This window comes from Podarcis cretensis (assembly GCF_951804945.1).
Source record: "Podarcis cretensis genome assembly, chromosome: 3".
Classification (NCBI taxonomy): Eukaryota; Metazoa; Chordata; class Lepidosauria; order Squamata; family Lacertidae; genus Podarcis; species Podarcis cretensis.
In genome coordinates, this window is record NC_137172.1 from 32,595,423 (window position 1) to 32,609,695 (window position 14,273).

General features: G+C 41.4%; 1 protein-coding gene across 6 annotated transcripts in view; it reads right to left on the reverse strand.

The window, feature by feature from the left end:
• The window catches only part of ENAH (ENAH actin regulator), a 76,063-nt gene that overhangs the window by 52,998 nt on the left and 8,792 nt on the right, over positions 1–14,273 (reverse strand). The window contains exon 1 of one of the 6 annotated variants that reach the window (XM_079969197.1): positions 7,051–7,109. The exons of the other annotated variants lie outside the window; for them this stretch is intronic. Coding sequence (XP_079825323.1) covers positions 7,051–7,097 — 47 coding nt within the window. The 5' untranslated portion in view covers positions 7,098–7,109. Of the gene's footprint in view, positions 1–7,050; positions 7,110–14,273 lie in introns of those variants that run through there. 6 annotated transcript variants of the gene reach the window in all.

Genomic DNA, 14,273 nt, shown 5'->3' on the forward strand with positions numbered 1-14,273 from the left:
AGACCCCATGAGTATTTATGTGGAATTAATGCTTTTTGTCCCAACATGCATTACTTTACACTCGTTCAGAACGAATTGCATTCGCCATTTTACCAACAATTCACTCAGTTTGGAGAGGTCTTTTTGGAGCTCTTCATGATCTCTTTTTTCTTTTATTGACTCTGAACAATTTAGTATCTTTGTCACCAAACTTGACCACCTCACTGCATGGTCCTAATTCTAGATCATTTATGAACAAGTTAAAAAACACACGCCTCAATACCAATCCTTGTGGGCCTCAACTTCCTACTTCTCTCCATATTTCCCCTTCATCAATTTTACTTCCTGCATGCATCCCATCTTCTTATACCTCTACATCTAAACCGTCATGACATTCCCAATATCCTATGCCGCCTCAGTGTTTAACAACTAATTACTGTAAACTCACACAGTTCAGGAACAGTCCACAGGACAAGCCCCCCCCCCTGCCAATATTGGAAGGTCTGGGTTATTCCAGCAATCCTCATTGTAATCACAGGCCTAGCAGGCCTAACTATTAGAACTGCCAGCTTAAAATGTTAAGCCTATTAGCCATGCAGTCTTGTGTACTCCAAAGTAAACCTCACTTAGTTTAGTGTGGCTTACTCAAAGGTAGTAGGTGAAGGGTATACAACTGCAGCCTAAGGCATCTTTAGAAATAACTGTTTAAAAGGCTATTTGCAGGGTACATGCTGAGAGAATGTGAGTTAGCAACAGCCAAGACTCCATCATAGCAGGTCTATCATAGCATGATGTAGAATTTGGTGTGCTTTTAAACCAAGTTTTTATTTTCTCATGGAGCACAAACAGCTTACAATAAACAATGCAGCATAATGCCAATTATACAAATAAGGCATTACTGGCATAAATTGATACTCCAAAACACTCATTTTTTTTCCCTGCCAATGCTCCATGTATCCGATTAAGCCCTTCTATGTTCCACAGAAATGATGCCAGCTGCATTTGCTGCTGAGTGCCTCTAGAAAGTCAGGTTCTAATCTTGCCAATTTCATCTGAATATCTCCTGGTTTAAATCACAAATTACAGATGCCATGCGAAACTCCATCACAATTACAGGTTAAGAACAAAGTACACATTACCCTAAACACACCTCAAACGGTCAATGCTGGAGGCAGAAAAACACAGAGCATTAATTTTAAGATGGAATTTGGCTGGGTAGAGGACAGTAATAGAAACCTCTGGTTGAGAAAAAGCCAGGATGCTCTCCTTTCCTCCAGTCAAGAGACTTTTGACACTGCTCCTTAGGTTACTGAGACTGGGAGAGTGAGATTCGCCACTCCAAGTCTGACCCATTTTGTCAAGAATCCATTCACCAGCACAGTTCTGCCATGAACTTGCTAAAACAGAAAATGCTAAATGTGAAATTAATATTATATTATTTATTAGACTTGTGCATCACCTATGCCAAAGCTTCAAGGCAACTTTCAACAAACAAGTAAGAAGTAAAATTAATAATTACATAAATATAATTACATCTCATAAAATCAATCACCACATAACTACAATCACTACATAAAACTTTTGGTTGTGGTTCGAGGACCCGACCCCGCGAAGTGAAATGAAGACACAAGGACACGCGATATAAGGTTAATGGGCTAGAAAAGGCCACAACTTTATTTATTACAGCAATGAAAAGGTATTGGCTTAGGCATTGGATCGAAACAAGTGGGTTTATTCACCAGTAGGTGGAGCCTGTTGATGCTGATCCAACTATAGGCTCACCTCCTGCTGTCACCGAGGGTCGTGCCATGGCCTCCCGCCAAGCAGGCATCGGACAGAATACACGACCGCCAGATTCCTTTAACGGAATACCCCTAAACATTGAAGGCATAGGCGATGGCCACACCTAGCACTTCGACACACCACAACACATTATTCCAATGCCTAACCTACCCACCAATACCACAAAAGTTGTGACGATTGCTATGAGGTAGGCGAAAAAAACAAAAAGCCTAATGCCAAATGGAAAAACTCCTACCAGGCCCCCCGGACAACCAGGGCGACCAACCTAAGGTCCATAGCAAGGCCAATGACCTAGGCCCTAACTAAAAGGGAGTGGAGGGTGGGTGACTCGCCACGGGACGACGATGAGGAATGAGGCCAGGGAGAGGCTAGTGCTGCAGCAAAAGGCTGCTGAACATGCCCCCTCCGTGGCACCTAGTTGGATGGCCACAGGAGGGGGGCGTGAGCACCAGCCAGGTGAGCTGGAGGCAGGGGGCAAATGCCCCCCTGCTGGGCGGTGCTCGGGCTCCCGCCCACAACCACTCCCCTCTCTTTCAGGGAGGAGAGTCTTTAGAATATTCTACCTCATACAACTCCCCCCAAACCCAGCATCCCTGCTGTAGATGCTGACAATGGAATATGTTGCCAAAAGTTTGGAAAAGTGAAGTATTAATCACAAAGAAAAAATTCCATATTGTCAGTGATACTGCAGATGGGTATTTTGAAATTTTAGGTCTCTGATCAATTGCTGAAGCACAGTGAAGCGTTTCTTGTTACCAGCATTTGCACTACATCATATTTAACATATTGCAGTAACTCCAGAGTGAAGAATCGCCTTACAACTTTGAGAGGAGTATTCCTAGAAGGCAATATATGATTTAGCCCAAAGTAAGAAATAGTTTCATTTACCTATTGCACTTTCCAAATCTCTATTTTGATGATAAGTGACTATTATTTCTAGGTTGCAGATCATATTCCCCAAGCCACGAGACTGAATAATTGCAGATTTGGTTGCTGAGGCAGCAGTACTACAAGGACAAACAGTGGGAATCCCATAAAGGAATTAAGCTGTTCCAAACAGGCTCATCTGCTATCATGAGGCATTTCACAAATTGTACATATTCCTATTTCCATGTGACATATTGACCCAGTTCAGATCATCACCATCCAAATGCAGTCACTTGCTATAAAGTGGTCCACAAAACTTTACTTAACTAATACAGCACAAAGAATAGAATTTAATTGGAGAGACACAACAAGTTGGATTGGCAGTGCTTTGAAGGGAACCTAACTGCAAAAAGAAATAGCTTATTGTTCCTTAGTCACAAATGAGGGTTTTTTTTCGGGGTGGGGGCAGGGAGAACAGTGCCAGGCTTGCAAGCCCTAGAACAGTTATAGCAACAATTTTCTCTCCAAAACTGCATATCAGTACTTGCACATCATGTCATCATAGATGAGAAGTTCCAACCATAAGTTTGATAAATGCACATCCTCTGTATGAAATAATACATTTAAAAGAATGGCCAGCATTACTTGTTCAGCAGTTAGACTAGATACAAACTACTATGGACAATTTTTAGAATATTCAGGCTATAGGTTTACTGCCAAGAAAATCATCTGAAGTGAAGTTTATTTTTTTTAAAGCTAGGAAAAATAGTTCCATATATATTTTGGTGCTCTGTGAACAGGTGGAAAGATCAGATGCACCTGCCTTGTCAGCCATTTGGTACAGCTGCAAGATTAAAGACACAAGTACTGCTAATTACATCTCAGTGAAATTAGTTATAATGTATTCAGAGTTATTCTTCAAACAAAAGGCACTTTAATTTTAAGATTCTTCTCAACTGAAAGATTTTGCACTAAAACGAGCTTACTGATATATATTGCATTAGAAGAATATATAAACATCTACATGCAATTACAGACTATTGTCTATTTTGATACAAGCAAACTGTGAAATTGTAAATCAATGCTGTTTCTAAACTAGCATATGTTATCAAATAAGAGCTCATAATACAAACTTCCAGTAGCGCTGTGATGGTTTATGCCAGACACTTTATGAAAATCAAAGCAATTTTAGTACCACACGGATAAATAAAAATCACTGAACAGCACAACAGTCATGTGACCACAGAATAGGCAAAATTTACCCATGAATGTTCATGTGATCACAAAGCAGTCAAACTGATCTATTTAAAAAACTATGATTTGTACTCTTAGCCCACCCTTCACTCCATGGTCCAAGGGTGGGTTCCAAAAATATAACCATTAAAATAAACACCATTAAAATAAGAAAATAAGAGTGGTAAGCACCACCAGTATCAGCATAACACTTTAAACCGTGGGTAGGCAAACTAAGTCCCGGGGGGCTGGATCTGGCCCAATTGCCTTCTCAATCCGGCCGGCAGACAGTCTGGGAATCAGCGTGTTTTTACATGAGTAGAATGTGTGCTTTTATTTAAAATGAATCTTTGGTTTATTTGTGGGGCATAGGAATTCGTTCATCCTCCCCCCCCAAAAAAAAAAATATAGTCTGGCCCCCCACAAGGTCTGAGGGACAGTGGACTGGCCCCCTACTAAAGAAGTTTGCTGACCCCTGGTTTAAACTAATGGGCACAGTTCCAGGTGAGTTGCAATTCCAAGACTGCATGCAAGCGTTTTCTCATGTCACAATGACTTCCATCATGTTGGGCATATACCATCACCAGTAAGTAATGTGGCAGGGCTCAAGGGTTTTATGCCTTCTAGCATTTTAAAAAACGTTCAAGATGTGACTGAGTGAATGCAAGCAGCATGAAACTGTTCCTCCACTTTACAGGGGAAAGGCAATGATGCTTTATGACTGGCTAAGTACTGGAATTATGCAATACTACATTCCTACCTTTGAAAGAATACCAAAACCAATGGCAGATTTTCAGTCGTTTGATCGCTTATCATGGCACAAATAAATGCTGTTTTATGGGTTATGCTGGGAGGGGGGGACAGGACCAGCGAAACACCTTAGCTATGCACAACAGTAGCATATATTTTATTTATTATATATACAGTCCAACTTTCCTCTAAGGAGCTCAGGGCAGCATACATAGTTCATCAGCACCAACACTTTATCCACAACAATCGGAGAACATGATGAGAGTGCTACCGTGCTCATGGCCCTGCTTGTGTGCTGGTTTGCAACTGTGGGAACAGAAAGCTGGACTAGGTAGGCATTCAGTCTGATGTACTCATGTTCTTAAGTGGGTTAGACTGAGAGATATGTGGCCACCAACGGTTTGGCCTCATTTGGAATTTTGAGGGTACCATGGGCACCAACATCCCTGGGCTGTTTCTTACCCTGATTCCACACATACTAGGGGGGGAAACAGGCATGCACATGCACACATGTGGCATTCGGAAGGCAACAGAGTTAAAGCAGATTTCCTGAAGTGTACATGGTTTTGCATAACGGTAAAAGGACTCCTGACCATTAGGTCCAGTCGTGACCGACTCTGGGGTTGCGGCGATCATCTCGCTTTATTGGCCAAGGCAGCCAGCGTACAGCTTCTGGGTCATGTGACCAGCATGACTAAGCCGCTTCTGGCGAACCAGAGCAGCACACGGAAACGCCGTTTACCTTCCCACCAGAGCAGTACCTATTTATCTACTTGCACTTTGACATGCTTTCGAACTGCTAGGTTGGCAGGAGCAGGGACCGAGCAATGGGAGCTCACCCCGTCACAGGGATTCAAACCGCTGACCTTCTGATCAGCAAGCCCTAGGCTCTGTGGTTTAACCCACAGCGCCACCTGCATCCCACATGGTTTTGCATAGGGTCACACAAAAAACCCACCATTAGATTAAAGCTTACATTGGTAAACTGCACAGTAAAAATCAAGAGTTCCCATTCTTTTCAGCACCACAGAAACACTGATCCAAGACACAGGTGCTCATTGGATCTTCATGATTTTTTTTCCCACACAGTAAAACCCATTGCTAAATTAGAGAACACACTGTGGATACAGAGCAGGTCTATGATTTCATGGCAGGGTGTGTGTGTTGTTTTTTTTTTTGGGGGGGGGGTAAATTAGGAATAAACAGGCATTTGGAGGATAAATCAGGACTGAGATTATGATATGTAGGTATGGGGGAGGCAGCAATAGTAATCTCTTCCCCTGTGCCATGATTTTGCTATTGCGTCCTGGTGTCCCAAGAACAAAGAAAGCAAAACAAAACCCAGATCTGCAAAATGCAACCACACACCACAAATCTAGTTTGGCCCTACAGCAAATGAAAAAGCAAATAAAAACCACAGAATTGCAGGTGTAAGAGAGATACCTGACTGCCAAACCTACTTCGGTGAATATAGATCCCTCTTTGCAAGCAGCAAGCATTTCTGTACAGATAGAAACTTGTGTTGGAAATGCACAGAGGCCAGTCCTAGGACATGTGGACAGCAAATTGTAAGAGAAGCATGTAATCCTAGAGTCAGCTGAAAGATTCTTTAACATGTCAACAAAGACTCAAAGGTACAACCTCCTATGTTGGGTAGTATTATGATTACAATGGTGCACCTCAGGTTAAGGACTATTCTTCCACTGCCTGGGAACTGAAACAAAACATCCCTTCTTGGATTACTACTGATAGACATGCTACGGCTCAACAGTGAATCTTCGTTCCAAGGTAAATGAATGTGCAGTTCTAGAACTATAATACATGCTCCTTTCTCAAAGACACTGGCATGAATGATTCTTCAGCATTTATCTATAGCAGAGTGCTATAATGCATGCATCTTTAGACAGTGGCACAGCCCTCAACGTGTCTTCCCAAAATTGTGAGGAAACTCCTGAGAAACTGCTAGATCCTTATCTCAATACCATTATGAAGTTTCCACCCCAAAATGGGAAAGTACTACTGCCCAAAACAATAAGGCTGGCATTTAAGATCAAAGCACATTTATTAAAGACAGACTGGTATTGCCCTATGATCTTCCAGACAAATGTAGAATTTAATTAAAAGGCAGCTAGCTGCTTTTTCCCTCTCAAGTTTGTTTTATTACTTATGTTGTATCATGTATCAACATGCATCTATTAAAAAACAAAGTCATAAAAATAATGAATGGAAAAATGAGCAAGCAAGATATAGCCTAGCTATATATCCACTCCCTTCGCCTTTCTCCAATCCACTGCCTTAAAACCATACCTTGTGCCAGAAAACTCGAAACAAAAATATCCAGAACTTCAAGATTTCATGCTCAATATGTTGTATATAAACCATCCAAGACAGATAAATATTCAGCCAACATCCTCTTACCTGTCAATGACAATCTCCAAGTTTTCCTCTGCAACTTGTTCCATCATCCAACTATAGTTATACATATTTTAAAAGCCCTTTGAATATTTAGATTAAAAATTGCCTTTAAAAAAACTTTACACGGGGGGAGTTGGCTTTTAAAGTTAAGCCTCAAAAAAGCAGTCGATCAGTCATGCATTGAGTCCCAAATGTCTGTTTCATTCAGTCGAGGAGAAACAGGTGCTGCAAACTCTCAAGGCAAAGAAATTTAAGAGATTTAGCACGGCACAAAACAGAAGTTTTAAAAAAAGCAAATTACCAAAGTTAAAAGCTTTAGAAGTTTAGTAGCTCTGAAGCTGTGATCTACACAATATTGATCAAACGTTAAAAAGCAGCTTTGACTTTTAAAAGATGTTTTAAGATTGCATTCATTTTCTCAGACTAGCTGCTATTATAATCTTTCTCTGTGAGACTACCGACAGAGTATCCTTAATATTGTTACAGCCCATTAAAGAGCACTGGTGCAGCCCAATGTGAAGAGGAGAAAAAAATATACTCAGGATAGCATCATCAGGTAAAGAGGCAATATAAAGTAATATTTTCCTGCCGTCCAAGGAGTCCTTGTGAGCTACACTCTTTTCTCAGCTCTGAACCATCCCTCGACTGTCTGCTCTTACAGGCAAGCTTCTATAAAAGGATGAGGAAGCTTTTTCAGCCTTTTCAGGACTGGATCGACAACTGGCCACCCACCTGTCAATCATATGACATCAGACAATTCAAATTTGAAACTGGGAGCAGGCACAACTTTGCTCTTTAAAAGCCAGCAGCAGAGCCATATCTCCTAACTTAGCACTGTGGGAAAACTTAGTGCTGACGTGAGGAACCCTCCAGATACTGCTGTACCACCACTCCCATAATCCTTAGCTATTGACCAGTCTTGCTGGGGATTATGGGAATTATATTCAGCAACATCTGAAGGGTGAAGGCTTCATCACTCCTGACTTAATGCTTAGATCAAAGGTAACAACAGATCTCTGGGCCTGATATCATATGACACCATGATGTCAGGCAGCTGATACGTAGGCATAGCCTTGTAAGCCAAACTGAGAGGCCTGGGAAGCCTAAGTAGGCCCACAAGCTGGATGTTCCCCACCCCTACCCTATAAGGATCATTCTTGGGTGTTCAGGTTTCTCTATTCGCTGCCTTGTTTCAGATGTATATTCATTTCCTGAGATTGTAATAGAACTCATTTGAGCACAAGCTGGGGTACAAGACATCAAATTTTAGATGAGGTACCATGAGGCACCTATCTACATGGAAGTGATGAGGTGACAGTGATAGGTGTCTGCTTCTTTCACAAAAATCATATTTTACTAGAAAACCAGTTTCTACCATGCAATCCATGGTTTCCAGCCAAGGCTGAATGAATGCCATGATTCTCTAGAAAAGAGCAGCAAATTGTGGTAAGTTTGTCTGATATGGGACTTAGGAGGAAAACCAGTTTCTGAACCTTAAGAGCATCCCCACACCATTTCTTGCAAGTTGTTCCTGAAGTTCAGTAGACTTTCAGAGGGGCACAGTGAACTGCCAATAAGTGGGTGGGAAAGTCTATTCCAACCTATTCTATGTGTAAAACTCCACTTAATGATTGTTAGGATCATAGCTGTCAACGTTTCCCTTTTCTTGTGAGGAATCCTATTCGGAATAAGGGAATTTCCCGTAAAAAAGGGAAACGTTGACAGCTATGGTTAGGATTCAACCCATAGTCTAGAATAAATCAGCAATTTTTTTTCATATGGTTGGAAATACAGGTGTGTCAATCTTCGGAGAATAAAGACTATGTCACTTTTTATGTAACCAGGGTTATAACATATGTTAAATGATCTAAACTTGTATCCAATCTTTAACAAATTTAAGTGTTGTGTCCAATTCTTCCATTTGCAGAAGAACCTTGATCTCTCGGCTAATGGAAATGGAGGGGAGGTGTTTTTTGCCGATTCCCTGTTTCCCCTGTAGCTCCCTACACCACCTTCCACGCTGCTCTCTTCCACAATGCCTCCAACCTTCTGGAGCAACCGGGGGTGTGGGCAAAAGCTTTATCCCCTCCTCTTCCATTAACAGAGGCTTCCACTGGATCAAAAGCTCTTCTACCACCTGAAGGCACAACAGGATTCAACCCTGATGTTACAACAGGTATATAGAGGAATAAAATGAATATGCAGAGCAAACAATTTAACATATTGTGCTCCAAGTAACACTGTTGCATGGCAACAAGAATCTACTGCAGGGAAGTAGAAAACCTTTTGATTTGCCAAATTACAGTTCTTTCTGGAAAAAAAGGGAAGTCAAGCAGTAGAGGAAACTAAACCTAGGTCTTGAGGAAAGCTGCAGTTCATCTAATGAACTGATTGTCCACTGCCAGAACTCCCTACTCAGCCTGCTCTTTGACTCTCTCCCGTACACCCACAAGACCACATTTTCAGTGTCTTCAGAAATTGTGTCCCAGCTTACTCCGATAACAAATAATTCTAAAGAATAACTACACCCTCGGTAGAAATTTACCATTTCCAGAAATTATGAATCCATAGTGGGGGGGGGGGAAGTGTGGTGGGTTTTTTTAATGGACATTTTAGTAAATTCAGAAATATGCAATACTTATTTTTGTAAGTATTTGCAATACTTATTTTTGTATCAGAGCTAAGCTTCCTTCACTACTTTGAGAGCATAAAATTTCTTCAGTTAGCTCCAGAGAAAAACTAGTAAAGGAAGAACTTCTCCCAGAAGCACCCATACAAAAACCTTTTCCAATGCTCTAAATTAGTTTGTATTTGCTGACCTCAGCTAATGAAATGTTCTCATTAAGCATGCATACCAGTAGCTCCAGACATGTATATGTCTCCCTCATCTTAGTTTTGATTAACACATAGCTGATTAACACATAGTTTAATCAAGCTATCCAAAGGCACACCTTTAATTCGATTCTCCAGAGAGCCTGGTTGAAGTTAACAGGTCACCTGTAAATCACTACCGCTGTTTTTTGCATCCATTCTGCACCAATGGCAACTCCTTGTCACCTATCAAGACCCTTTCACTTCTGGATCTTGAGAGGAAATTCTCACCAGGTGTAATCTGGCCTGTTTAAGCAATAGGTTTCCACCTAGGATTCAGTGTTCAGTCTTGAAGTTCAACTGTTTGGTTCAGATCAGGCTGCTCTAGCCCCCATCATGGTGAGCTTTGGACACATTCTTGGATGGGCTGTTCTATGGGTCTAGGAAGAGGATTACTTCACCGGACAGGCTGCTCCAACCGTTTTCCTTTATTTAGCTAGCTTGGTCCCCTTTTCCTTCCCTGCTCCTTGATATTCCTTTCCATGTTCTGGTTTGTTGTTCTGAACTTGCTTCAGTTAGGAGGTACCCAGCGATACTCAAGCTTAAGTTTCACAAGGTCACAAGATTCAGGGAATTGCATAGCTTGGACATCCACAGCTCCAGTAAGTCCAGGGACATTAATCAGTCTGGTGCTAATGAAGAACTCCAGGCTCACTCCCACCGCCTTCTCCTCTCACATCTAGAAGGACCATGTTGAAGCATCCCTTTCCTTTTGAACTCTGCTCTTTTCTTCCGCTCTAAATTTATTCCCACCGGCACTAGCAGTGTGTACTTCTCCAAAAGATAATCTCATCCCCTACATACCTAACCAATCACTGTGCTTTGCAGGAGAGTGCATCCTGCAGATATTATCCTATCAGGAAGTCTACTTCGCACAATATTGGAATCAGGCCTTTAGTCATGGCGATACCTGCCCCTTTTCAACTCCCTCGTTGCATATCAGACAGGTTGCTTCAGTAACGGCTAAAGACATTCCTATTTTAAGGAGTCTTCAAAAATCTTTATCACTGTTGGTATCTGTATTAAATTTGGATTGATTTTATGTATGTGCTGTTACTTGTTTTTGGATAGGCAACTGTTTTATATCTGTAAACTGCTTTGGCATGCCCCATGGGAAGTGATTTATAAATGAAATTGACAATGATAATGATGATATATAATTCCTCCTCTTATACCAGTTGGGCTCTACTTATCTCTCTCTCTCTCTCTCTCTCTCTCTCAACTCTCCTTTTATTTGGTCAGGGGCTTTTCCCACCTCAAACTGCCCTAGCTGCAACTAAGCAGCCAATCCGACTTTAATGCTACTTGATTAATCAGTCCTTTTTCATTCTGTAACAACTTTTATATTAATCAATGTCTTAACTTGTAATAAAATTCTACATTTTTAAAATTCTGAATTCTGGTTTGTTGTTGACTTCCTCTTTCTCTATATATATAATGACTTGAAGGGTAATCTCCCTTTGGGGTACCATGTCTCTAAACTAAAGATATATTATTACATGTATCAGTCAAGTACAAGTGTACACAAGTGTGTTTGCATGAATGTATGATCTAGAACACACAAGTGACATCCACACAATATACTCAAAGCTGTCTTATATCACTTTAACCATCAACATCCGCCCCCCCCCAAAAAAATCCTTGGAACTGTAGCTTGTAAGAGTTCTCAAAACTGTAGCTGTAAGGAGCTTCTCAACCTTAATAAACTACCTCCACAGCCTCTCTCAACTCAAAGACCCACCCACACTGCAAGGCACACTCTTGGCCTGTCGCCCCCCCCCCCCGCAATCTAAGATGATGGGGGGTGGGGGCTTAACTTGAATCCTTTGTTATGATCTGTTCAGTGATGCAGTTTTTATTTTCAGGAACTCCAAACTCCCCTCTTTCTTTCACTGGCTGGTAAAAGTCTTTTTATTCTAGCAGGCTTTTGCCTACTGCAGTCATTGTTAATTGTCATCTCCACTGTTGTTACATTTAAATGGATTTTAATGCTTTATGTTTTATCTATTGTTGTTGTTGCATTTAGTAATTTATATTTCTATTGTATTGTGATTTTTTTGAGTCTGAAAAACAACATATACTTTTTAAAAAAAAAAAAACAGTGCAACTGAAATGCATCTGAAAACCTATTAATCAGTGGGACTCTTATTACATCAGTGTAGTTTGCTCTTTTTGGCCAGGACCAGTTAATAACTGGTGTTCCATATTCTGGATCAGCTGATATTTCTGAATGATCTTCAAATGTAACTCAGGTGCAGGGCATAACAGTAAATCTGCTCAGGTATTTTATCAGTGAATGTTTAACACTGACAGTCAGTTCAGTGAGCTGTTTACAGTACTGAGATTTTAAAATATCCAAATGAATTTGCTTTGGCAAATGGGAAAACTCCTTTGACAGAGAGTGATCGGATTTCTTAAGGAATGTGCCCAACACCCACCAAATTATGCAGTAAAAGGTGGGCTGGTATTAGTGAACACTGCATTCAATTTGCAAAGCTGCAATGACATTAGTGGGCTCAGTGATCAATATAAGTCATGCCAAACCCATTATAAATATGACCCCCCATTCCAACTTCTAAAAATGAATGGGCAAAAGATAGATCAGAATCTACTGGTGGGTCAGTAGGTGACTTGAAAGAGTTTCCAACTCCTAACTGTTTAACAACAGCAACAACAAAAGTCCTCTTCTTTCTTCTTTCATATTAGGCTGTTAGGATCCCTGCTGATCTGTAGTAAATTTGTATGTATTTTTGCATGTCAACTGATAATAGTGTACAGTAGTCACATTATATGTGAAGGTCCAGTTACAGAGGCAGCATGAATACACAAATTCACATACTGTCTAGCCAAAATTTACCTGGTTGCTTTCTGGCGGGAAGGGTGGTGGGATGAAGTCCTACACAGAAGCCCTCTCAGTGTCTCCACTATCTTCCCTTCACTCCTCAACACATGGCAGTTGCATATTGCTTTCCCTCCACTTTGGGGTATTGCAGTGAGAGTCAGGAGCAGCAACCCAGTTCCCTCACCGATGACCATGACAGTGGGGTGATCAGCTTTGGTGGCGGTGGCAGCCTTCTGGGCAATGGTTGCAGTGGAGGAGGAGGAGAGATAAAGGTGGAAGGGAGAAGATGGAGGGATGCATACAGAAGTGCCAGCTCCATCCATTCTAGCCTTTTTCTTTAGCCTGCATCTCTCTCTGCCGCCGCCCTCCTCCTCCTCCTCCTCCTCCTCCGTTCCACCTTTGTCTCTCCCGCACCACAACTTCCCTGCTGGTTGCCGCAGCCAAGGGAGCTGGCACTGGGGCCCCCTGGAGAGAAATGAAATACTGAAAGCTACAAGCTGGAGTTGAGCACATGTAATTGATTCAGTGCAAGTTAAATGCGCATGTGATGCGACAACACTGTATATAGCTCATGGCATGGCATGGATAACGAACTCTGTCCCTTGGGTCACCATTTGGTATCTGACTCCAAACCCATCATTTTGCACTCAGCTCTGGATTGGTGAATCTTGAAAGAGTTCTAGTAAACAAACAAACAAAAATAAGTTGGATCCCTGAACCCCAACATCTGCACACACTTGTTCTGTAAGACAATGAAATTGCACAAGCCACTACTTCTTATCAGGACAGAATATACAGCATGCCAATGCAAATTCCCTCAGAATGGTTTTATAATTTGAAAGCAGAGGTCCTTTGGAGAACCTACTAGCCAAGGTTTTGTTTTTAACTGAAGAAGTTGGGGATCAAACCTAGGCCTTCAGCATGCGACACATGCGCTCTACACCTTTGCTTTCACATTTTCACTCATGACAATGAATGCTTCACTGCTCAATAGCAGATGTAGCAAATGACAGCCTCCCTCACAAATTTGGAGATGAAGAACTGAGTAGCAGTTGGGTAGTAACCCTCAGTTCCACAACACAATTGCTTCATTTAAGATGAGAGTCACAATCCTGGACTTAGCTCAGCATGACAGCATGAAGACCAAGTGTCTAAGGCCCTCCAGAAGTAATTGCAGGGCAAAACATTTTATTATTCTTATTGTTAAATTTGTATACTGCCCTTCATCTGTAGACCTCAGGGAGGTTCACAAAATCAAAATACAGTATGAAAACACAAAATACATAATAAAAACAAGAGCAAACAAACAAAAGACACCCACAAACCAATAACCACCCACAAACAGATTTAAAAGGGTATATATGGGAAGTTAACGAGCCCAAAGCCTGCTTGAAAAGGAATGTTTATCCCTGTCCATGTCAAAGGGAAACATTTTTGCACAAACCATGGTGTTGAGTATCCCCACTATATTGTTTGTGTGTGCATGTGTGCTCAAATGCATACACATGCGCGC